At 28.6% G+C, this 23,271-nt stretch overlaps 5 protein-coding genes and 1 long non-coding RNA gene across 10 annotated transcripts; 1 reads left to right on the top strand and 5 right to left on the bottom strand.

Moving 5' to 3' along the window:
* Positions 1-5,925: 5,925 nt before the first annotated feature.
* Positions 5,926-9,684, bottom strand: LOC136781383 (endothelin-converting enzyme 1-like). The gene is made up of 14 exons (XM_066740261.1): positions 9,208-9,684; positions 8,998-9,139; positions 8,802-8,922; positions 8,646-8,736; positions 8,409-8,582; positions 8,053-8,153; positions 7,906-7,964; positions 7,768-7,819; positions 7,621-7,688; positions 7,392-7,537; positions 7,139-7,306; positions 6,896-7,077; positions 6,355-6,421; positions 5,926-6,276 (listed from the first exon to the last, which is right to left on the bottom strand). The coding sequence occupies exons 1-13, from the start codon at positions 9,268-9,270 to the stop codon at positions 6,361-6,363; spliced, it is 1,428 nt and encodes a 475-aa protein (XP_066596358.1). The 5' UTR covers positions 9,271-9,684; the 3' UTR covers positions 5,926-6,276; positions 6,355-6,360.
* Positions 6,968-8,639, top strand: LOC136781386 (uncharacterized). The gene is made up of 3 exons (XR_010823907.1): positions 6,968-7,095; positions 7,758-7,827; positions 8,513-8,639. It is a non-coding gene; the product is annotated as an uncharacterized lncRNA (long non-coding RNA).
* LOC136781441 (neprilysin-11-like) lies at positions 9,453-10,292 on the bottom strand. Its single transcript, XM_066740350.1, has 4 exons — positions 10,274-10,292; positions 10,113-10,196; positions 9,827-10,035; positions 9,453-9,746 (listed from the first exon to the last, which is right to left on the bottom strand). Exons 1-4 carry the CDS (start codon positions 10,290-10,292, stop codon positions 9,453-9,455), a joined length of 606 nt encoding a protein of 201 aa, XP_066596447.1.
* On the bottom strand, positions 10,119-14,690 carry LOC136781375 (neprilysin-11-like). 2 transcript variants are annotated; one of them, XM_066740241.1, is made up of 20 exons: positions 14,553-14,690; positions 14,408-14,475; positions 14,165-14,332; positions 14,008-14,091; positions 13,722-13,930; positions 13,449-13,646; positions 13,262-13,348; positions 13,054-13,195; positions 12,860-12,980; positions 12,703-12,793; positions 12,468-12,641; positions 12,298-12,398; positions 12,152-12,210; positions 12,013-12,064; positions 11,866-11,933; positions 11,639-11,784; positions 11,365-11,532; positions 10,661-11,296; positions 10,515-10,585; positions 10,119-10,441 (listed from the first exon to the last, which is right to left on the bottom strand). In XM_066740241.1, the coding sequence occupies exons 1-18, from the start codon at positions 14,624-14,626 to the stop codon at positions 11,117-11,119; spliced, it is 2,190 nt and encodes a 729-aa protein (XP_066596338.1). In that variant the 5' UTR covers positions 14,627-14,690; the 3' UTR covers positions 10,119-10,441; positions 10,515-10,585; positions 10,661-11,116. The 2 variants fall into 2 exon arrangements, with proteins under 2 accessions (XP_066596338.1, XP_066596339.1); XM_066740242.1 differs by lacking the exons at positions 10,119-10,441; positions 10,515-10,585 and having other exon boundaries at positions 11,149-11,291.
* Positions 14,691-15,017: 327 nt separating this feature from the next.
* Positions 15,018-18,988, bottom strand: LOC136781380 (neprilysin-11-like). Of its 3 annotated transcripts, none has more exons than XM_066740251.1 (18): positions 18,895-18,988; positions 18,748-18,815; positions 18,522-18,683; positions 18,365-18,448; positions 18,074-18,282; positions 17,804-18,004; positions 17,616-17,708; positions 17,400-17,541; positions 17,194-17,314; positions 17,017-17,107; positions 16,715-16,888; positions 16,542-16,642; positions 16,399-16,457; positions 16,262-16,313; positions 16,125-16,192; positions 15,896-16,041; positions 15,644-15,811; positions 15,018-15,455 (listed from the first exon to the last, which is right to left on the bottom strand). In XM_066740251.1, the coding sequence occupies exons 1-18, from the start codon at positions 18,924-18,926 to the stop codon at positions 15,279-15,281; spliced, it is 2,148 nt and encodes a 715-aa protein (XP_066596348.1). In that variant the 5' UTR covers positions 18,927-18,988; the 3' UTR covers positions 15,018-15,278. The 3 variants fall into 3 exon arrangements, with proteins under 3 accessions (XP_066596348.1, XP_066596349.1, XP_066596351.1); XM_066740252.1 differs by having other exon boundaries at positions 18,748-18,810; positions 18,895-18,971; XM_066740254.1 differs by lacking the exons at positions 18,748-18,815; positions 18,895-18,988 and having other exon boundaries at positions 18,369-18,448; positions 18,522-18,588.
* Positions 18,989-19,151: 163 nt separating this feature from the next.
* On the bottom strand, positions 19,152-22,983 carry LOC136781238 (endothelin-converting enzyme 1-like). 2 transcript variants are annotated; one of them, XM_066740076.1, is made up of 18 exons: positions 22,894-22,983; positions 22,731-22,819; positions 22,457-22,618; positions 22,306-22,389; positions 22,015-22,223; positions 21,774-21,938; positions 21,566-21,682; positions 21,340-21,481; positions 21,109-21,229; positions 20,935-21,025; positions 20,704-20,877; positions 20,531-20,631; positions 20,392-20,450; positions 20,241-20,292; positions 20,104-20,171; positions 19,864-20,009; positions 19,615-19,794; positions 19,152-19,539 (listed from the first exon to the last, which is right to left on the bottom strand). In XM_066740076.1, the coding sequence occupies exons 1-18, from the start codon at positions 22,923-22,925 to the stop codon at positions 19,360-19,362; spliced, it is 2,172 nt and encodes a 723-aa protein (XP_066596173.1). In that variant the 5' UTR covers positions 22,926-22,983; the 3' UTR covers positions 19,152-19,359. The 2 variants fall into 2 exon arrangements, with proteins under 2 accessions (XP_066596173.1, XP_066596174.1); XM_066740077.1 differs by having other exon boundaries at positions 22,690-22,819; positions 22,894-22,904.
* Positions 22,984-23,271: the final 288 nt, after the last annotated feature.

The following is a 23,271-nucleotide window of genomic DNA, read 5'->3' as shown; positions in this document are numbered from 1 at the left end:
TTATTCATTGTCACACCTTATAAATGAAACTGTCTTTAGTATAGGTTATTTTGTTTTTTATGACAATAGGAGGAAATATATAACCTGTACTTAAATTAGTTGTGGTAGCGAAATTCGTTATTGAGACGAATTTTCCTGTTAGAATAAATGATCCTACTGGAAATGTAATTAATAGTACTAAATCTCGTTTGAAAATTTTTAGATAATAGAACTGACTTGGAAACATTAATTATTGACGAAAATGGCCAAATTGTTCCTGAAAAAAAGAAAGCATTTGCAAAAGCTATAATTTCTAAAAACCCACAGTAACACGTATACAACATATGCGAAGGATAAAAAGAGGGAGGAGCAAAATTGTTTGGATATGGAGGATAATATATCCGAAATGAATACAATTTTTAAAAGTACAGAAAAAGTTGTACAAAGAGATAAAGGAAGCAAGAGAAAGGAAGAAAAATATTTCGATTTTGAAAATAGCAACTCCGATACGGATTCTATTTTTAAAAATAAAGAAAATAAAGATTCTGACGAAGATTTGGAGAAAGGCGAGGAGAAAGAATACGATACACGTAGTGATCAAGCTAGTTGCAGCTACTCATTAAATAATAAAAAGGACGAAAAAGAATTCACAAGAAAAGAGTCTGTACAGGAAGAAAAAATAAACGCGGATAATTCGTATATGATATCGCATTGCTTATTCAAAATACCAGATGGTAAATATGATTTGTCCGTCATTTAAAATGCCATAAAGCAGGGATGCAAAAATATACTATATTTATGCAATCTATATGCAATTCGTGATAATTAAAATAATCAATAATTTTATTTATAGTTACATTAGAACAGATAAATTTCCAAAAAAGATTGTTGGCATCCATGCAATATTCGTATGACCTTAAATTAAAGACGAAGCTCAACGAAGAATTAGCAAAAGTAAGGAAATAAATATAAAATAATTAAACATTTAAAGTTCTTTATATTGATGGGGTTTGTTTTTTCAAATTTCTACGATATAATTTTTTAATACAGTTTCATTATTCGAGGTCTTCCAAATTGCAATATTCATATAAAAATCTAATACATGTATTTCTTCTTAGATAATTGATGATTTTTCTACTGCCAAGAGAGGAAAGGTGGAAATTGTAAAAAATTCGAATGTTTTTATATCAGAAACTCGATTTAACATCATTAATATGAATTTCGAAGGCCATAAAAATTGGAAAAAATTGGTGACAGAGATTTTAGTAGAAATATACGGACAGGTTTTGAAACATTTAACAGCCAAGGGAACCCGTGGAACAATTGGTATCCATCCCAGATTATTTTCTACTTTGCATAGTAAGTTATAAACTCATCAAATGTATGATTTCTATGTCTAATGTGAAATTCTTTTCGCAATTAATATGATTCGGAATTCTATATTTTACATCATTATAGCTAAATAAGATGTGTGCGAATTTTACTGAATTTATCTTTTATATTTGGCCGTCTCTTTTAAATTGTAATAATATTTGACCATATAACGTAATCTATTTATTAAAAAAATAAGCTATATATAATACTATACCATCTGTACATATGACATTGAAACTAAGAATGTAATCTGCTTATAATTATTAATTTTCTTTTTAATCTATATCTATTTCAGATTTTATAAATTCCAAAACAGAGAAAATAACAGATCAAATGTTTATACAACATATAAATAAATTAACTGCGAATCGGAAGCCCGTGAAAAGAAAATCAAAACCTGTTGAAGAGTAGTTATATTTATTTAGTTATATAATCATTCCGTTTAAATTGCATATAGACAAAATTATTTAACCGATAATATACATTTTTCAATAGAAATGTTAATACTGACGATGAGGAACTTCAAACTAAGTTCAATAGAAGTAGTAAGAAGCAAAAGCAACGCCAAGAGAATTTCGTGGATAATAAATTATCAGAGGACGAAAATTTATCGGATGAATAGATGCAATACTATTTAGTAAATGTTTATAAAAATATTGTATATTATCCATTCGAATACGTGACACTGTATGTTACAAGATTTGAATTTTAGTAAAAGTAGATTAAAGATAGTATGTTGGATATTTTTATGTAAGTTTTGTTATTTCAACTCATTTTTACATGCAGTATAGGTTCGCCATTCCAAATATCCCAGAATATGGACATAAAACAAAATTTAATTCCGCACAGTAATATAAAAAAATGTTGTCTTTAGATTTTACCTTTTCAGTAAGATAATATATAAACTTGAATATTTTATTGTAATAGTTTCTGAAGTAATAGATTTCATCGGCATGCTTTGGGACATTTTGTTGCAGGTTCATATATATATATATATATATATATATGATAAAAATCCAGTTTGGAAACAGATCTAAAATTCAAGGCGACATCAGAACTAAGATCAGAATGAATTAACAGATGAAAATAAGAATTAAATCAGAACATAATCAGTCCTTTTTCTTGTCCTGTTTGACTGCTGATTCCGTGCGTATTCCGGATTAAAATAGTGTTTAATAAAGCCTAATTTGATACTACAAATAAGTGTGAGATCAGGCTTTAGAAAGTACTAAAAAAGAGTTTAAATTTCGACTCGGGAAGCCTTCGGGAAAAGACGATACTTGCTGGACTATGGTTTGGTAAAGCGAAACCATCTGCATATCTGTTTGTGCAGTCATTAAAAGATGAGCTTCAAGAATTATACATTGGTATGAAAATTAAAATACCATATATAGGTAGATCTTATGTAATCCGTTGTATGCTGATAAGTGGAACCTGTGATCTCCCTGCAAAAAGTTTATTTTTAAATATCCAGCAATTCAATGGTGAATACGGTTGCCCAAATTGTGACATTCGGTCAGAGGTTTGTCGAACAGAAACTGGAGGCTTCACACGGATCTATAAATATACAAATTGTTGGAAAAATAGGAATCTTGAAGATACACTCCATTATGCTGCGCAATCAGTCGAAAGAAAATCGGTTGAAAGAATTTCACATCGGTCAAAGGTATAAAGGGGCCTTGTTCATTAGCACATATAATGCCTAACTATATAGAAGGAACGGCAATTGATTCGATTCACGTAGTTTTCGAAGGGGTAGTTAAAAACCTCTTAATATTGTGGTTTGACTCTTCTCATGCAAATAAAAGATTTTCCATTCGTCCGATGATGCAAGTGGTTAATGAGAAACTACGTAAAATGAAAATTCCAAAATTTGTTCATCGCATGATGAAAAGCGTCGATAAATTTTCATATTGGAAAGCGTCTGAGTTGAAATGCCGGTGTTTTTATTATTCTCCTATTATTTTAAGAGAAATATTGACGCCTCAATATTTTAGCCACTATATGCTGTTTGTTAGTGGCATTTCGTTACTAAATGGAGATAGCATTTCCAAAGAACAAATAAGAAATGCAAACAGAATGTTACAAGCTTTTGTTAAAGAATTTCAAGAGTTATATGGATTGCAATTCTGCTCCACAAATATTCATTTAATGTTGCACCTGTCCCAGGAAGTTGAAAAATTTGGACCACTGCGGACTCACTCGAGCTTTCCCTTTGAAAACATTAATGGGCAACTAACCAAACTTGTTCATGGGACTACAAATATAGATTCCCAAATATTATTTTCACATTGGCAATTTTTAAAGTACTTCTATACAGTCAGCCAAGTGGCAAATGGACCAATCAAAAAATTTGCCCTTAAATATAAAAAGCAGGTGAAGATTATTGAATCGTTCCACACATTTCATGTAGTTGGAAACTACACAAAATTACAAGTTATACCGTAATATTTGAAAAAACTGTTAGATCCTGCTAACAATGAAAATATATCCATAAGACAATACTACAGAATATTAAAAAATGAAAAATTATATGTTGCTCATTTATACCGTAAACAATTGCAAACCGATTCTTCATGTATAACATTTTTAAATGAAAACGGATTACGCTCTTTTGCTAAAGTTTTATATTTCATGAAAGTAACGAATTGTGGTTGCAAAGGAAATGAATGTGTTTGCAATGGAAGACATTTTGCAGCAGTTAATTTATTTAAAATACATGGAAACCTTAAAACAAATAACATTGAACTCAAATATATACATCAATGTATTTTATCCAATAGTATAAATATAATTTCTGTTAGTCATATTATAGCAGTTAACTTTTTTTTTAATTTGAATGATAATTTATTTATTGCAGAGTCAGTAAACTCATTAAAAAAGGAATATATAAATTTTAAAATGTTTACTAATCAATTATTTGTATATATATGTATAATAATTTCAGTAATTAAATTTTATGAAATATGTATAATAATTTATTATCATTACATATATTTTTTTTGTGTAAACGATACACCTTAGTCTGTGTTCTTTTTACTGAACAAAGATTAACCCTATAGTTTCGGCACTATCAAAGGAGCCTAACCAGGGAAAATATACGAAACATGCAGCATATATTATTACAAAAATTGTAGTTCAAACAATAAGTTATTTAGAAGAAAAAAAGTCACTACAGTATTAGAAGAATGGATGTAATGTTTTACACACAATTAAATTTAATTCAATTTCTGTAGTATTTAGAATCATTTTACTTGTAAAAGTAGTGTAAATTAATTTATTAAAACATAAGAAAATTATTTATTTAAAAATTCAATAATTTAATCAACACAGAGTTAAAAATAATAATATATATAAAATCACTTCTAACTCTGGTTGTGTTTATTGTTATAGGATTAATGATTGAAATCCAGCGCTCTATAAAAAGTTTTATTCATTATATGTATAAACTACTAGATCAAGATTGAATAGTGATTTCCTTTCGACCTTGTAGCGATATTTCAAACTCTTTTCAAGATTCGATTGGGATTTGTTTTTGACCTAATAATTAATCCGAAATTTTCAAGATTTGATTCTGATCTATCTTTGACCTAATAGTTAGTTCAAATTAGGTTCAGGATTTGATCGTAATTTCTTTTTGTCTTAACAACTAGTTCAAAATGAGATTAAAATTAGATCGTGATCTTTTTTGGACCTAAATCTAGTTCAAAAAAATATCAGGATTCGATCATTATCTATTTTTGAACTACAAATTATCGTAATTAAATCAATATCAGGTCACTTTAGGTCAAAATCAAGACACATTTTTCGACTTGGGCTGGTTTTAAACTATATTAGATCAAAAAAAGATTATGCTATAAATTTAGTCTTAATTTAAACTAAATTTTCCCAGCTTCTACTCGCTACCACCAAGTGGCTACCATGCGAAGCGTTCTCGCTCCTAACTTGTAGTCCACGATATACTTAAGTACGTACACAGCAGCACCAGATCAAGGGTGATCCACCCAGGTCCAGACCAGGGAGACCGGGTCAATTCTCTCATAAGTGTTAAACTTATCAGGTTAGGTTTACCGTAACCAATCTCGACATATAAATGTGTGTTACATGACCTATCTAAACTTTCTATATAATCATTTTATAATTTAATTTTTATTCTTAACACAGCCAAAGCAATTTTAGTAACCATGTCCTTATTTAAGCTTAATCAGAAAGGTCAAAAGCAGGTTATAAGACCTAGTTTTGACCTATCTGAGACCTGCTTTTGACCTGTTTTGGCCCTAAGTAGTCCAAATGCAGGTCACTATTATAGCATCTAAAGGTCTGTTTTTGAACTAAATTTTAGGTTAAAGTCAGACCAAATTTTTCGACTCGGGATATTATCAATAATAAATTGATATTCTATTTTGAAATTTTTTTGCCAGGAATTTTTTAGACCAAATACAGGTTCTGGAGTCAACAAAAGCCACTCTCCCATTCTCTTCAAAGAAGCCAATAAATTCTTTGCTTCGTCATTGTCAATCTTTTCTAAAATCACCAAAGAATTCATTACAAATTTCCTTTTTTATACAAAAAAATTCTTTATATTGAAATGAAATACTGACTAACGTCCATACATGATTTAAACAATTTTCTGGCTGATTTTAAAGCTTTACTACTTGCTGCTATCGAAGTGTTTGTCAAAATAGATAAACAAAGCATTAATTATTTATAATTCATTGTAAATTTGTTTACTATTATTGTGTTTGGTTTCCCTATCGACTTTTTGCAAATCCATATTAATATATAAGACAGGATAACTATCAATGAATCATTCCGGATCTTTCTCTGAAATTGGATTGTATTTCTTCCAGTTCCCACACATATATCCATATAAATCATCGCACGGATCAATCGAAGCATTCATTACCTTACTGAATTCATTTGCTACAAAAAATATAATAATAATATTTTAAGGGCTGGATATTCTCATTCAATATGTTAAACAGCTGTTCATATTATTACCAATTTCTATGCATTTTCAATTCTGCAAACCTCATGGGCATAACCCATTCTTACAATCAGAATTGTTCTGAAAAATCAATTAGGAATAGATTAGTTACATTGTTATAAGAAAGATTACAAACTGGCCCATTTTTAAAATCAATACAGATATAGTGTAGTTCAAATAACCTTTCCCAATTCCGTCTGCAATAACCTTCTAAACTTAACAAATATTTATTCAACATTATTTCATAACTGGATCGTAGAAATTTTATTGGCTTAAATTATCAATATTTGTTTAGTTTTATGATAATCGTAAAAATGATAAACGTGGCTTTCGTGTCGTGCATTCAAGCAAATAAATTGATTTTATAACATTTTTTATATCATTTATTTAAATATATAGCTGAATACTTATAGAATTGATGTAAGACCAATGGCCAAATTCTCTTCACGAGTTGTTTTACGACAAAGATTATAGGTTAAGAAAAAAACGACGAAAAAAATATTTGTTTTTCTACAAGTATTAAAACTATTCTAGAAGCAGCAAAAACATGATTACGTTAAAATGAAGCATTTGTTAGAACTCAAAGGGTTCATGGGTGTGCCTGGTTTACAACCAAATACATCACCAAAATCCTTGTGATTCGAAATAGTTCCCCTCAATCTGACTTCTGGAGATGCATGGCAATCAGTTTGATGCATGCAAAGTCTATTCTTTGGTGTAATGTTGGTGCACCTAGACTGAAAAATAACCCTGTTGTAAGAAAAAAGAAAAATATAAATAAAACTAATAAATACTTACAAGAGCATGATGCATGAAAAATAGTTTGTCAGAGCTAATTTTTTCGAAAGCTAACAACCGCACGTCTTTACCACCATTCTTCCTTTGATTGTCCTTATAAGCATCGTATGACATTTGCAAACCAATCAAATCAGCAATGTTTTCTGCTAAAGTTTTTTCTCCATCAGTCTAAGAATCAAATTGTTTTGATTAAATTTTTAAGAAGAATCGGGAATATTATTAAATTGTATTGACTCATTATAATTTTAGTTACGTGAACAGGTTTCCCTTCAATAAACAGTTCTGGGATGGGAAATCGATTGTATAGATTTGTAACAGAATCAGCTTTTTCCTTGTAAGTTTCGTGTACAGGAAGTGGCCACAAATTCGCAGCATGCCCTTCTTTGTTACATTTAATACCTTTAATTATATTAGCAGTTTGACATCTTGTTTTTTTCTTTGTATTGCTAATTACAAATATTTAAGAGATGAATTATACTAACCGAAAGGATCAAACGCATGAGAAACCTCATGAGCTATAACAAATCCAAACACACTGTAAATCAATACTCTGGAAAGAGAAATATAATTATTATACTTTTAAATTTCTTGGGTATTGTAATTATTTATCTGATTATAGTGAAACATACTCTGGTGTATCTGGATCAAAAACAGGGGGCTGCAATAAAGCGGCAGGCACAGCTGAAAGAGTACGTATTAGTTTTGTTTTCCAATCGAATTTTAATTATTAATAATTATTGCTTTGGGTTTCAAGAAAGTTATCTTACTAATAACATTTTTTGCTGTTTTGTAAGCAGCATCTATCACCGTTGGTTCTACTTCCCATCTGAAATGTATGATGTGTGAAGAAATTATTTTATTAAAATGAATATTTCCTAGATCATTGGAGATTCTTAATTGCTTAAAAATCTTACTCAGATCTATTGATAGTTTTTTGCAATGTGTCCAGCTCAATGAAATATTTGAATTTCTCAAAATTGATCATGCTTTCGAAGTAGTCTGACCCGAGTTTAAACTGAAAAATGTTGTTTTTTTTTTTGTCATAAATGGTATTCCCTATAGAATTAGCAGGTATGGAAGTAATAATAAAATACACAAATATAGTTATATAATTAATGAACCATGTAAAAAGGGCCTTTTCAAGTCGACCAGATAATCTTATGTAGTATTTTGTTAGTAGCTCTCCATACAGTTGCTACTTCTATTGAATGAAACTATTGAGAGATAATTTTCAAGGGGGAGAATTGATATTTATAAAAATATATATTACATTCTCATAATAATTATCAATGGCAGCTGAGGTATAGTCGTCAGGATAACCTACAAGTGTTTTAATAGCTTGCACTTTTTCAACAGATATTTGTCTACTTTCAGGGTCCATCCAGCCGACTTTGCTAAAACCATCTTCGAATACTTTTAAAATATGGTCAATATATTTCTGTGCCTGTGGACAAATGTCTTGTATTTATTCAACAAATTTGGAAATGTAGTACCTAGAAACACTTACTTTGTCTTTGTTACTTTTGATAAAATATCGATTTATATACTCCAGTGAAATAACTTTATCTAAATTGGGATTCATCAAACACGTGATTTTTCTGAAGTAAAGATATAAACATTAAGATTATTTTAAAAGAAAATATAGCAAACATTAGAAAAGTACCTTTTGAATTCTGTTAGTTGGCCTGCGTATACTTTATGATTAAATTTTTTTTGTATTGACAATAAGGTTTTGCCACTGTATTTAATGTTATGACGTATGAAATTCCAGACAATGTAATTAGCTGCAGTAAAAAATGCAACGTAAAATTAGAATTTGATTAAGTCTCTGAATGAGGGAAGCCTGTCATTTATTTTACCAATGGTACGAGGTTTGGTGACCCTTAAAACCTGTACCAAATCCACCAAATATCCCAAGTCCTGAATTAATACATTCTCTGACGTTGTAAATGCAATTCCAGCCTCTTTAAATAATATCTGTATTGTTTCTAACCAGTCTATCTACAAAAGGAACTAAATAAATTAGACTTTGATGATTTATGGCGATAATTTTAATGGATTCAAATTACTTTAGCATTTGAGTGATTTCCTCCAATATTATTATAGAAAATTTGAAAATTCTCAAATGCCATTAATTTATTTCTGTCTTCTATTGGCTGTAAAAATATATATTGGTTAACAAACAGATTTAATGATTTTTAGGCTTTTTTTTTTCTATAATCAATTAATGCATTTTAAATTGATTATACCAAGTTTGCTTCAACACCACGAAAAACTGTTTATGAAACGTTTCAATTTTATGTAGAACCTACAATTATTGAACAACGCGATGGTGCACAAATTTAACAGTTTCCTCAACAATTTTTCCAGATTTTTCGTGATGTTGGAAGAGGATTTTAATAATTATGACCTTAGCCAAACTTAATTCAAATTCGATCAATTCGTCTATCTCTTTGTCCATACCCTTATGAACATTACTTTTACCACTTTCTTTTCTAAGATACGATGCAACGTCGTGAATGTACTCCTTATAAGAGGCGATTCCCTTTTTCTTTCTTTGGTCGTCCGTATTAATTATTTCAGACAAAAATATGTTAGGGTTCTGAATCTGTAAATCCAAAACTCATTATTGTTTTTGCCGAAATTTCAATCTAAAATTCTATATATATTTATATTAACATAACGTACTACAATCATTCGAACGTGGATATCCAACAGAGCATAGCGAATAGCTAATTTGAAGAAAGGGTTATATCGAAAATATTGATATTCCATTTTCAGATATTTTTGCCAATTCATTTTAGAACTAGATACAGGTTCTGGATTCAATAATAACCAGTCTCCATTCTGTTTCAAATTTTCCAGTAAACTCTTTGCTTCATTTTTTTTTATTTTTTCTGATATCATGGAAAAAGTAGTTATAAAAATTCTCATTTTTGCATAAAAATCTATTGGTAACAAACGAAAGACTTACCAGCATTGATACAAAATTTAAACAATTCCCTGGCTTTTTTTAAAGCTTCACTACTCGCTGATTTCGATTTTTTTGTTAAAATATCTAAATGAAGTGTGTATATATAATATATTATTCGTCATTAGTTATGAACCAATATTCAATTTTTATTATTTTCCCACCAATCTTTTGCCGATGCATCTTGTCTATTATAGTAGAATACATATTAATGTATCGATACGGATCATTATTTGAAACCGGATGGTATTTATTCCAGTTCCCACACATATATCCATAAAAATCATCGCACGGATCAATCGAAGTATTCATTACCTTCCTGAATTTATTCGCTACAAAAAAATAATAATAATGTTTTAAGGGCTAGATATTCTCATTCACTGCTAAACAGTTTTACATAATTACCAATTTCTATGCATCTTTCTGTTCTGCAAACCTCATGAGCATAACTTATTCTTATAATAAGAATTATCGCTCTAAAAAAACAATGACATATTTTACACTTTAGTTACGTAAGTAAAATGAACATTAATTATGAATAAATTACTTACATTAATAAAATAAAAATTAAAAACTGACCCATATTTAAAGTTAAATTAGTTTTAATATTTTTCACTTTCTCATTCCATCAACTGTTACATTTCAAAATTAACAAATATATTTATTTAAACGTTATTTCACACAAAATAGATAACTTAAATATTTTTGGCTTGAATTATCAAAGTTCTTTCTTGTAATGTATCTAAAGAAAGATAAAGCTAGCTTCGCGTCATTTATTAATATAGATAAGTCAATTTTATCACAAATTTTATGTCACCGTATAGTCACGTATTTGCTGAAAATTTATGGGTAATGTAATTAAGTCTTTATTTTTTCCACAACTCATTTGTTTACAAAATTTAATACTATAAAAACAAGATCGAAATTTTACAAAAAATATCTTTATTCTACAATGTTTTGCTTGTTACTACAAGTTTCACAATAATTTTGGAGCCAGCATTAATTGATTATGGAAAAATTGAGCATTTTTTCAATGGATTCATGCGTCTGCCTGGTTTACAACCAAATACATCACCAAAATTATTGTGATTTGAAATGCTTCCTATCAATCTGGCTTCTGGAGATGCATGGCAATCAGTTCGATGTAGAATAGCCTTATTCTGTGGTGTCATGTTAGTGCACCTATTCTACAAAATTATCCTGTTCTATAAAAATCAATACAAATAAAATCAATGCATGTGTATTAATTACTTACTAGCGCATAATATATGAAAAATAATTTGTCAGAACTGATATCCTTGAAACCCAGCAATCGCACGTCTATACCACCATTCTTCCTTTGATAGTCCTTATAAGCATCGTATGCTCTTTGCAAAGCAATAGAATCAGCAATATTTTCTGATAATGTCAGTCGTCCATTAGTCTAAAAATTAAATCGATTCGATTTCAAGTTCCAAGATTAATCGAGATTATCAATAAGTTTTACCAAAATTCAGTATGACTATATATATATATATATATATATTTACATAGACAGACTTCGTTGAACTGCACAGCTCTGGGACAAGAATGTTATTAAATTGGTCTATAAAACATTTAGCCTTCTCTAAGTAAATTTCGTATATGTGTGGAGGCCATATGTCAACCACATTTCCTTCTTTGTCACATTTAACACCTGCATTATAATATTGCAAAATTGAAGGCTTAATATTTTTTATTTTACTACTTGTAAATAATTAGGGTAAAATAGACTAACCTAAACGGTCGAAAGCATGAGAAATCTCATGAGCTATTGTAAATCCAAAAAATGCATAAAGCAGTACCCTGAATAAAGAAAAATATAATTTTAATATTTTCACAAGTTGCTCATGTGTAATTTATTTATCTATTTAGTGCAAATTACTCTGGTAAATCAGGATGAAAAACTGGAAACTGCAAAAAAGCAGCAGGCACAGCTGGAAAAATGTTTATCATTATTTTCATTCGATTAAATTTTGTTAAATGTTAAAGATTTTTTTATTGATTTAGAATAATGTTCTTACTCATAGCATTTGCTCCTGCTTTGTAGCAAGCATCTGTCATCGTTGGCTCTACATTCCACCTGTGAAAATTATCATGATGGAAAAATTTAATTATAAAGAATATTTTCTAGATCATTGGACATTCTTATATATATTTTATATCTTACTGAGTTCTACTAATATCTGTTGGCAATTGGCTCAATTCCACCAAATATTTGAATTTTTCAAGATTTATCATACTTTCCAAGTAGTTTGAACCAAGCTTAAACTGAAATATTAATCGACTCGTTATATGATAAATTTCAAGGGACGAGTTGCATATGTGTAAATAGATTACATTTTTGTAATATTCGTCGATAGTAGATGAATTGTAATCATCAGGATAACCTACGAGTGTTTTAATATTTTGTACTTTTTCCACAGTGACGTTTATACTGTTCGAGTCCATCCAGTCAATTTTAATTAAAGATTCTTCGTATATTTTGAAAATATGGTCAATAATTTTCTGTGCCTGTAAATGCACATTTAGTATTTATCCCATCGATTCTGATGCAGTACCTAAAAATACTTACTTCATTTTTATTACTCTCAATGAAATATCGTTTTAAATACTCCAAAGAAATGGCTTTGTCTAAATTTGGATGTCTCAAACACGTTAATTCCCTAAGTAAACATATGAACACTAAGGATTTTTGGGAAGAAAGTTTTTCATTGACTAAAAAAAATTACCTTTTGATCTCTGGCATTCCGCCTATATATATTTTATCATTAAATTCTTTTCTTATTGACATTAGTTGTTTCCCACTGTATTTTATGTTATAACGTATGAAAGCCCAAACTATGTAATTGGCTGTAGCAAAAATAAAAAGTCAAATGCAATACTTTTGAATGTTTATGTATAAGAATTGGATCATTTATTATACCTATTATACGAGAATTGGTGACCTTCAAAGTCTGTGGCAATTGCATAAAATATTCAAAATCAAAAAATTTTACTTTTTGTGTCTTTGTAATTGTTACTCCAGCCTCCTTGAATAAAAACTGTATTGCTTCCAACCAGTCCATCTGGAGAGAAACAATCAAATTAAATCTTGATATGTTGTAATTATAATTTTATTAAATTAAATTTACTTGAGCATTTGGGTGATCTCCTCCATTATCATTATACATAATTTGAAACTCTTCAATCGTTAGTAATTTGCTCCTAGTGTCTTCTACCTACAAAAATGTATATTATAGTTTTAAAGTTCAATGAACTGTCTATATATTTCTTCTCTAATTTATCATTAGCTTTTAATTCTGTAATATTATGATTGACCTTTGCTAAATTCATTTCAAATTTGATCATATCGTGGATATCTTTGTCGATGGTCGAATGAAGATTACATTTGCCACTTTTTCTTCTGAGGTACGATGCAACTTCATAAACGTACTGTTTATAAGCTTTTATCACTCCCCTCTTGATACGATTATCAACGTGCACTGTTCCAGTTAAAAACATAATAGGTTTTCTAATCTGTAAAATCAGAATCTAATTATATAAACTATCAACAAATTTAATTATAAATTTATGATGGTATTCCGCACGTACGACAAGCAGTCGAACTTTGGAAAGTTTTGGATGCTGGCCAACATTCATTCTGAAAAAAGGATTATCGCTGACAAATTGATATTCCATTTGGAGGTATTCTTGCCAGGACTTTTTTACTCCAAATACAGGCTCTGGATTCACCAATAGCCAGTCTCCATATGTTTTTAATTTAGTCAATAAATTACTCGCTTCGTTTTGGTCCAGACTGTCTAAAATTACAAAAAAATTCACTTTAAATATATCCATTTTTACATAAAAATTTGTTAAAAACTAGTGAAAAACCCACCAACGTCCATACAGGAACTAAATAGTTTTCTGGCTGTTTTTAAAGCTTTACTACTTGCTGACCCCGGTGTATTCGTTAAAATATCTAAATGAAATACCCATTATTCGTAATTGTTTATAACTTTGCTTATATCATATTTTCTGCGTTGTTTTCCTACCAATTTTTTGCTTGTCCATATTAGTATTCAAAATACTCGGCATATCAAGGTATCGATACAGGTCGTTATCCGAAACTGGATGATATTTATTCCAGTTTCCACACACGTATCCATAAAAATCGTCGCATGGATCGATCGAAATATTCATTGCCTTTGTTAATTCATTTGCTGCAAAAAATACATTCTCGTTTAAGGCTACAGTTTCCTTAACTATTAAACCTGTATATATATATATATAATTACCAATTTCTAAGCATTTCTCTTCTTTGCAAATCACAAAACCGTAACCCATTCTTATAATCAAAATTCCTCTAAAAAATCAATGACCAATTGTATACTGTAGTTTATGTTAAAAAAATTAAAAAGTAATTAGAAACTGATTACTTACGTCATTAGAAAGAAAATTACAAAATGGCTCATATTTCGAATCAATGCTGATTTTATATTCCGATTCGTTGACATTCCTTCAATTTTCACATTTATAAATTAACAAAAGTATTTGTTTAAAGGTAATCCGATAAATGGATGATTGAAATATTATAGGCTTCGGTTATTGAAACTTTTACTTTTATATATTCGTATGGTAGATAGACATAACTTTCGTGACGTTTATCATAGCAAATAAATTAAGTTTATAACACATTTTATGTCATTATAGTCACGTATATTGATGAAACTTAGATTAATATAATAGATATAGTTAGGCTTCTTTCAAAAACTTTTATATCATAATTCATGTAGTGTAAAAGGACAAATTTCTGTACAACAAAATAGTATGTGATCATTATATGCATTGTGTTTTTTTTTTTTATAATTATTATCTCAAACTCCTATACACCTTTTAAATGATATATTTATTAAATGCTTGGAAAAAAATTGAATAGGGTATTCCTTTAAAGAAAATACACTATTGGTCTCAATGTTGCTTTTCTATATTTTCAGCCGGAAGTTGCGAAAGTAACATCGAATGATAAAAATTTTAAAACAGCTAAAATAATTTTTAATATTGAAAATAAATAATTAATTTTTGAAAATTTAGTAAAAGGATCCACATGTGGCCTGAAGTATTCTGCATTTATATATTTTGCTTATTACGACAGCATTTACATTATTTCTACAAAATGGAACATTTTTTCGATGGGTTCATAGGCGCGTTAGGTTTACATTCAAAAACCTTAGCAAAGCTTCTGTGATTTGAGATACTTCCTTTCAGTCTGATTTCCCGCAGTGCATGATTATCTATACAGTATTCGAGTAGTTTTTGAATTTCTCTCATATTATTGCACCAATACTACAACAAAATAAAACGTATGTATGAAATAAATATAAAGTAAAATTAATTCATAATTTTAATATTCGATTAAATTTCTGTTTAATTCGATGAGATATTGATTTAAATTAAGTTAAACATTGAATTAATAATTATTTAAATAAATATTTATTAGAATCAAATAATTTTTGCTTAGTGTGTATACTTACACGTGCGTATTGTATGAAAAATAATTTGTCAGAGCTAACATTCTCCATACCCACCAATCGCACTTCTTTACCACCATTCTTCCTTTGAGATTCTTTAAAAGCATCGTACGCTATTTGCAAACCGGTAGAGTCAGCAATATTTTCTATAAAAGTTTTCAGTCCATCGACCTAAAAATTAAATTTATACCAATCGAGTTTCAAGGATATAATCATGATTATTATTAATTTTTTTTAAGTTTTTCGATTGTTTACACGAAATGGTTGATTTTCACAAAGCAGTCCTGGAATGATATATTGACTGTATTGTTCTATAAAACATCTAAGTATTTCCTTATAAAAGTTGCGGACATTTAATGTCCACAGATCAATCATGTTTCCATCCTTATCCCATCTGGAACCTTCAATAATATTAAGAGAGAGATTAAAATGTTGATTTTATTAATTTTACTACATATAAATAATCAAGATAAATTTCAATAACCACTAAAGTCGAAACCGTGAGAAATCTCATGGGCTATTACAAATCCAAACAAAGCAAAATTTAGTACTCTGAAAAATATAATAAATTTTTTTAACACTTCAAAGTTTCTCATACCATTTAGTACAACTTTTTCTTACTCTGGTCTTTCACTATCAAGTATTGGAGGCTGCAAATAAGCAGAAGTGATAGCTGAAATGTTTTTCATTAAATTTTAATTTCATTTAACCAAAATAATAGTAATTATCAAAATTTTGTAGAAAGATTTTCTTCTTACTAATTGAATTTTCTGATGGTTTGTAAGAAGCTTTCATCGTCCTGGGTTCTGAATGCCATCTAAAAAGTGTAACGATGAAAACATTTAATTATTAAAAATATTTTAAAAAAATTTCAAGTTTCTCATTAAGTGTTAAAACTTACTCGTTTCTATTATTTCTTTTTCTCAGTTTCTTCAATTCAGTCAGATATTCGAATTTCTCAAGACTTATTATACTTTGCAGATAATTTGACCCAAGGTTTAACTGAAATGTTATATTGAGTGCATTGAGAATATTAAATTTCAAAGTAAGACTTTCACACGAAAATATGTTTACTTTCTTGTAATAATTGTCAATGACAACTGAAGTGTAATTATCAGGATAGCCTACAAATGTTCTCATAGCTTGTAATTTTTCGAGAGATCTTTCCTTACTTGTCGAATCCAACCAGTTAATTTTGCTTAAAGCCATTTTGTACACTTTTAAAATATGGTTGGTAAATTTCTGTGCCTGCAAATAAACATTTGTATTTATTTCATTAATTTCAATATAACATGTCTAAAGTCGTGAATGACCTTGTACTTAACGCAACCTTAAATATATTATTTTTAAAAAATGTCTAAAGCAACAACACTTACTTCGTGTTTTTTACTTTCAGATAAATATCGTGTTACGTACTCCAAAGAAATGGCTTTTTCTAAATTTGGATGTCTCAAACACATTAATTCCCTGAGTGAAATAAGGTGTGCTAAGAATATTTTAGATTTAAAAGGAAATGATTGTTGAACATTCATGCACGAAAAACTACGCCGTACCTTTTTGCTTCTGGCAATCCACCTATATTTACTTGTTCAATAAATTCTTTCTTCATTGCAATTAAGCTTTTGCTACTGAAGTTGATTTTAGAACGAATGAAATTCCAGACAATGTAATTAGCTGTATATATATACATGTAACAAGCAGTATAATGTAAAAAAAGAATTGTTAAAATTACTAAATGAGGAAAATGTTATTTTTTTACATATTGTGCGAGAATTAGTATCCTTCAAAACCTCTGGTAAAATTCTGAAGAAATCCAAGTTAAAAAATTGTAATCGTTCTGATTTTGTGATTTGAAAATTAATTTCTTTAAATAGAAACTGTATTGCTTCCAACCAGTTTATCTGGAAAAGTAAATGTGAGTCAACATTTGTTTATTGGAATGTTAATTTTATTATTTAAAAATAGTTGGCATTACATGAGCACTTGAATAATTCCCTCCATTTAAATTGTACAAATTTTGAAATTCTTCAATTGAAATCTTATTGTTGAAAGATGAATTGCCCTTTATCTACAAAAATATTTATTATTATTAAAATATAATGAATTATCTAACATATATTCTCTTTAACTAATAATTTTTTAGTTGATATAGCTATTATTAACCATTGCCAATTTAATTTCTAATTCAATCAACTCGTTAATATCCTTTTCCATATCCTCCAATTGAAGATTGCATTTACCACTTTTTCTTCTCAGATAAGTTGCAACATCATAAATGTACTTTTTATAAGCAGTTAATACCTCTGTTTTGGATGGATCATTCATTTTCATTGTTTCGGATAAAAATAATGCAGGTTTTTGAATCTGCAATACGAAAATTTATTGTCAATTGTAACCAAGTTTAGTTCTAGATGAGTAAGAGTATTTTTCTACTGTAATCATTTGAGTGCGAGAATCCTGTAGATTTTGATTAATATTTAAAATAAATAAAGGATTGTCCTTGAGCAAGAAATAGTCCATTTTGAGATATTTTTGCCAAAAGTTGCTAGAAGAGATTGAAGCCTCTGGATCAAGTAGAAGGAAGTTTCCATTTTTTTGCAAATGAGCCAATAAATCCCTTGCTCCATCTTTCTCAAGAGTTTCTGAAGTAGCCAATTAAATGTTTCAAAATTTTCATTGAATTTATATTGCATGAAAGTAATTTTAATTAATTGAAAAATTTACCAACGTCTAAACATGATTTGTACAAGTCTCTGGCTGTAATTAAAGCTTTACTACTTGCTTCTGCTGATGTATTTGTTAAAATATCTATAATTATATTAATATTATTCATAATTGTTTAAAAATTATAAACTTATTACTAATTGTTCTTTCACTATACCAATTATTTGCAAATCCAAATTTGTCTCTATTAATCTGTGCATACTAATGGCCATAGCATCATCTGGTATTGGATGACGTTCTTTCCACTGTCCACATGAATGTTCGTAGAAATCATCACATGGATTTATCGAAGTATTCATTCCCATTTTAAATTCGTGTGCTAAAAGAAAATATTTTAAGGAGTAGTTATTTTTTATCTATTATAAATATATATATATATTAACCAATTTCTCTGCATGTTTCTGTGTCGCAAATTTCTTTAGCGTAGCCCAGTGCTATTATGATGACTGCTCTAAGAATTCAATGATTAATGTATAACATATTAATGATGCATACAATAGTAATATCAATTATTAGGATAAATTACTTACGTCGATAAATGGAAGATTATAAAATGATCCATGGTTAAAATCAATCTAATTTTAATTTTCTAATCCTTTTAATTCTTTCTCTCTGCTTCAGTTTATTGCAACTCAAATTTCACAAAAACTTTTCCATTTCCTTATCACTATTTTAATGTTATCTCAAAAACGATTAACTGAAACTCGCCAATGGGATTGCTTTGAATTATCTAAAGACTTTTTAAAATGTTTCAAATAAAGATAAAAATAGCTTTTGGATCGTGTATTCAAAATGAATAAATGAATTTTATTATAATAGTTTTATGTCACTACAGAAGTTATGTGTGTAAGCAGAAATTTTAGATTAATATAACATATATACTTCAACTTTTCCATGAGTAATTTTACAAGAAATTACATTTGTTAAGTACAGACTTTCATGTAAGCTACTTAATGACAATAATAACAATTATTTTTGAAAAATTACAACAATAATTATGTTAAAATGGAGCATTTTTTCGAAGGGTTCATGGGTGCATCTGGTTCACATTCAAAAACCTCAGCAAAGTATTTATTATTTGAGATAGCTCGATTGACTCGAAATTCAGGAATTGAGTGGCAATCGTATGTATAAAGATATGCTAATCGTTCCGGAGTCACGACGTCACAAAAGAACTGGAAAAGAGAGATTTTTGTTACGAATAAACACAAATTATTGAAAGAATGAAATATTCGATTAAATACACGTACATTGGCATATCGCATAAAAAATAATTTGTACATATTATATTCCTTTAATTCTTCCAACCGTATATCGCTCCTATTATCTTTATCACCAATATACCTTAGTAAATTCTGTAAGGCATTAGACGATATATGCAAGCCAGTAGTGTCCGCAATATTTTCTGACTGCGTTTTTTCTCCATTAACCTACACAATTATTTTAATCCTGGCTCAAATTTAATTACAGTGTACAATACTTTCAGTTTCATTACTCACACAAGTAGTATGTTCTTCTGTCGATAATTCTGGGATAGTATAATTACTAAATTGTTCGATAAAACATTTGGATCTCTCAAAGTAAAGGTCGTACATTTGTGGTGTCCACCAATCAGCCAAGTTTCCATCTTTATCTAATTTCTGACCTTTGGCACCACAGAAATGTTAAAAAGTTGACTCTTTAATTTTGCAATTAGTATATACAATACCAGGTATATTATACTTAAAAAATCGACTTACCTATATCGTCAAAACCATGAGATAATTCGTGAGCAACTATACTACCAAGCATAGCCAAATTCAGAACACTGAAAAATATAGATATATGTATTTATCACTATTTTTTTAATTGTTCAATTATGTTAAATTTATTTTACTCTAGTGTGTCCACACTAATCACAGGAAATTGTAAGATGCCAGCTGTTAGAGCTAAAATTAATTAATTAATTAATTGAAAATTTGTCGTATGTAATTATCTTCAATAATTATGATTAATTAAGAAAATATTAAAGAATTAAAATTATTTACTCATGGAATTTGATGTACGAGTGTAAAATGCATCCACTTCTGTAGGTTCATTGAACCATCTAAAATATAGGATGAATAAATAAGAATTTAATATAAGTATTTTTGATAAGACGTCTAGCTTTACAAAGTGAAATCTTACTCTCTTTTGTCAAAAGGTTTTCGAAGTGAATTTAATTCCTTTAAATCGTTCAATGCCTGAAGATTTAGGATACTTTCCAGATAGTTTGATCCAAGTTGAAACTACAATTATATAGTATTATTATAGAAAATGGTCTAAAATATTTGAAGCTCGATTTGTAAAAGAATTGATACATTGTTGTAATACTCATCAATGGTAGAAGAATTATAGGAATCAGGATAACCTACAAGCGTTACCATAGATTCAAGTTTTTCAATAAATTTTTGTTTAGTTGTTTCATCCATCCATCCTGTACTATTGATAGCTTCCTTCGCTGATTTTACCATATGATTTATAATTTCTTGTGACTGTAAAGAAATGTATGTTTCACTCAGTCAAGTGATAATTAAATCCAAGACACTTACTTTTTCCTTCACATTTTCTGGAAAATATTTTTTCACGTATTCGAAAGAGATTGCTTTATATAAATTGGGGTGCAATAAGCAAGTTGAATATCTAGATCCAATGAAGTTTGAGCAAGTCAAAGAATGTATCGAAATTATTTCAAAATTGCTTTATGATGATTTTGTAAAAATTACCTTTCTTCTTCAGATGGTAGTTTATCATTTTTAGTGTACCACAATGCATTTCCTCTTGTAATAAATCTCGTATTAACGTATTGAACCATGTAACGTATCGTAGTCCAAGCCATGTAATTGACTGTAATAAATGATTTAAAGTAAATTAAGTATTAAATTAATCTATAGCTATATAGATGTACTTGTTTTCAATTTGATTATACTTTTAGAAAATAAATTGCTTTATTATACCTATTGTTCGAGGTGTGGCATCTCTTAAAGTTCCTGGCAATCTTTTAAAAAAGTCTAAGCTGGATGTAAATAATTGTTCAGACTTCTGAATTTCAATTCCAACTTGTTTAAATAGAAGCTGTATTGTTTCTAACCAATCGATCTATAAAATTATACACGATTACAAATTTTATTATAAATTAACAAATTCACACATACACAATTAATATAATATTTATTCTATTACTTTGGCACTTTTATGATTTCCTCCATGTGAATTGTAAAATTTTTGAAATTCTTCAATTGTCATTGTACTGTTAATGATTTGATAAACAGGCGTTTTTTCTGATTCTGGTACTGCTATCTACATCAGAGAACATAAATTTATAAAACTGTAATACGAAGGTTTATAAAATTTTCTAATAAATAATTCTTAGATTGAGATTATTATTGACCTCTGCCAATTTTCTTTCAAATTCGACCATTTCCTTAATATCTTGCCTTAACTTTGAATTACTAATAGATTTATTCCTCTTTTCTGCTAAATACAAAACAATATCATAGATAAGTTTCCTATAACCTTTCAAATTGGATGGTGAAACTATCGTAGGTTGATCTATCTTTAAATTAAAGAATCTATTATTTTATATTATAATTTTTTTTTTTATATAATTTATTATTAATTAAAATACATACTGTAATCATTCGAGTATTGGACTCTGTAATATGTTTCCCAATAAATATAAAGAAAAATGGATTAGATCTCCGATTTTGAAATCTTTTTTTAAAAGCTTTTTGCCAAGAGGAGCAAAATGGAAAGATAGGCCTCGAATGAGTCAGTGGCCAGCCCCCAATAGGTTTCAGATAATCGAATAAACTTTTAACTCCGTATTCATTGATAGTTTCTACAACCATAAAAGAGAGCTATAGCAAAATTTAATTTGCATAGAATAATAAATTCAATTGTTAAAAAAAATTAAAACTTACGAATATCCATGCATGATTTGTGTAATTGTCTGGCTTTTTCAAAAGATTTGCTCATTACTGAGTTTGTCATATTTTTGAACAAATCTAAACTAGAATTATGTTAGAATTTGATCGATTGCACGAAACGTATAATTAATAATAATTTTACTACCTATAATTCGATCGTGTATGATGTTGTTCAATGAGTCTAAAGTTTCAGTGTAATTCTGTCCAATTTGATTAGTGTCTCCTTTTCCCCAATTTCCACACATAAATTTGTAAAAGTTGTTGCAAGGTTTTATCGAAACATCCATTCCACTCAACATTAATTTTGCTACGAATGAAAAATAATACAATTTGAATATAATTGTTATATATTAAATGCATAAATCGACAGCATCTAACCTGTTTTGTTCTAATCTGTCTTAGTTTCCAACTCATCTTACCAGATTGCCTGCAGCTTTCTGTTGTGCAAATTTCATAATTTTCTGTTCGAGTTTCTTTGTCGGTGCCCATTGCAGTTTGTACTGCAACTCTAATAAACGTACTCGTATTTATCAAATTTTATTATTACTGTACATTTTCAATCTCAATGAATAAATTACTCACGCCAATAGAAGCTTAATTACCAGCAGGTCCATATTTATAAAGTATATTTAATTTTAATCCACTGGTTATTTGTAATTCCTTAAACTGCCACAAATTCAACTTAAAGAAAATATTTGTTTAAACGTTATATAATAAATGGATGATTCAAATTTTATTGGCTTGATATATCAAAGCTGTTTTTAAATGTTCGATATAGAGATAAACGTAGTTTTTGCATCGGTTATTCAAGTATATAAATTAATTTTACAACACATTTTTATGTCAACCTAGTCACGTATATTGGTGAAAGCTTAAGTTTAATATAATAAGTATATGGTTAGATTTCTTTTCATGAGTCAGTTTATAATAAATTACATTAGTTAAGAACAAAATGTCACA

The sequence above is a fragment of the Prorops nasuta genome, unplaced genomic scaffold (genome assembly GCF_024137725.1).
Source record: "Prorops nasuta isolate Cenicafe-Biocafe unplaced genomic scaffold, Cenicafe_Pnas_1.2 PNAS00022, whole genome shotgun sequence".
NCBI classification, from domain to species: domain Eukaryota; kingdom Metazoa; phylum Arthropoda; class Insecta; order Hymenoptera; family Bethylidae; genus Prorops; species Prorops nasuta.
Note: the sequence above shows the minus strand (reverse complement) of the source record. Positions and strands in the feature narration are given on the sequence as shown.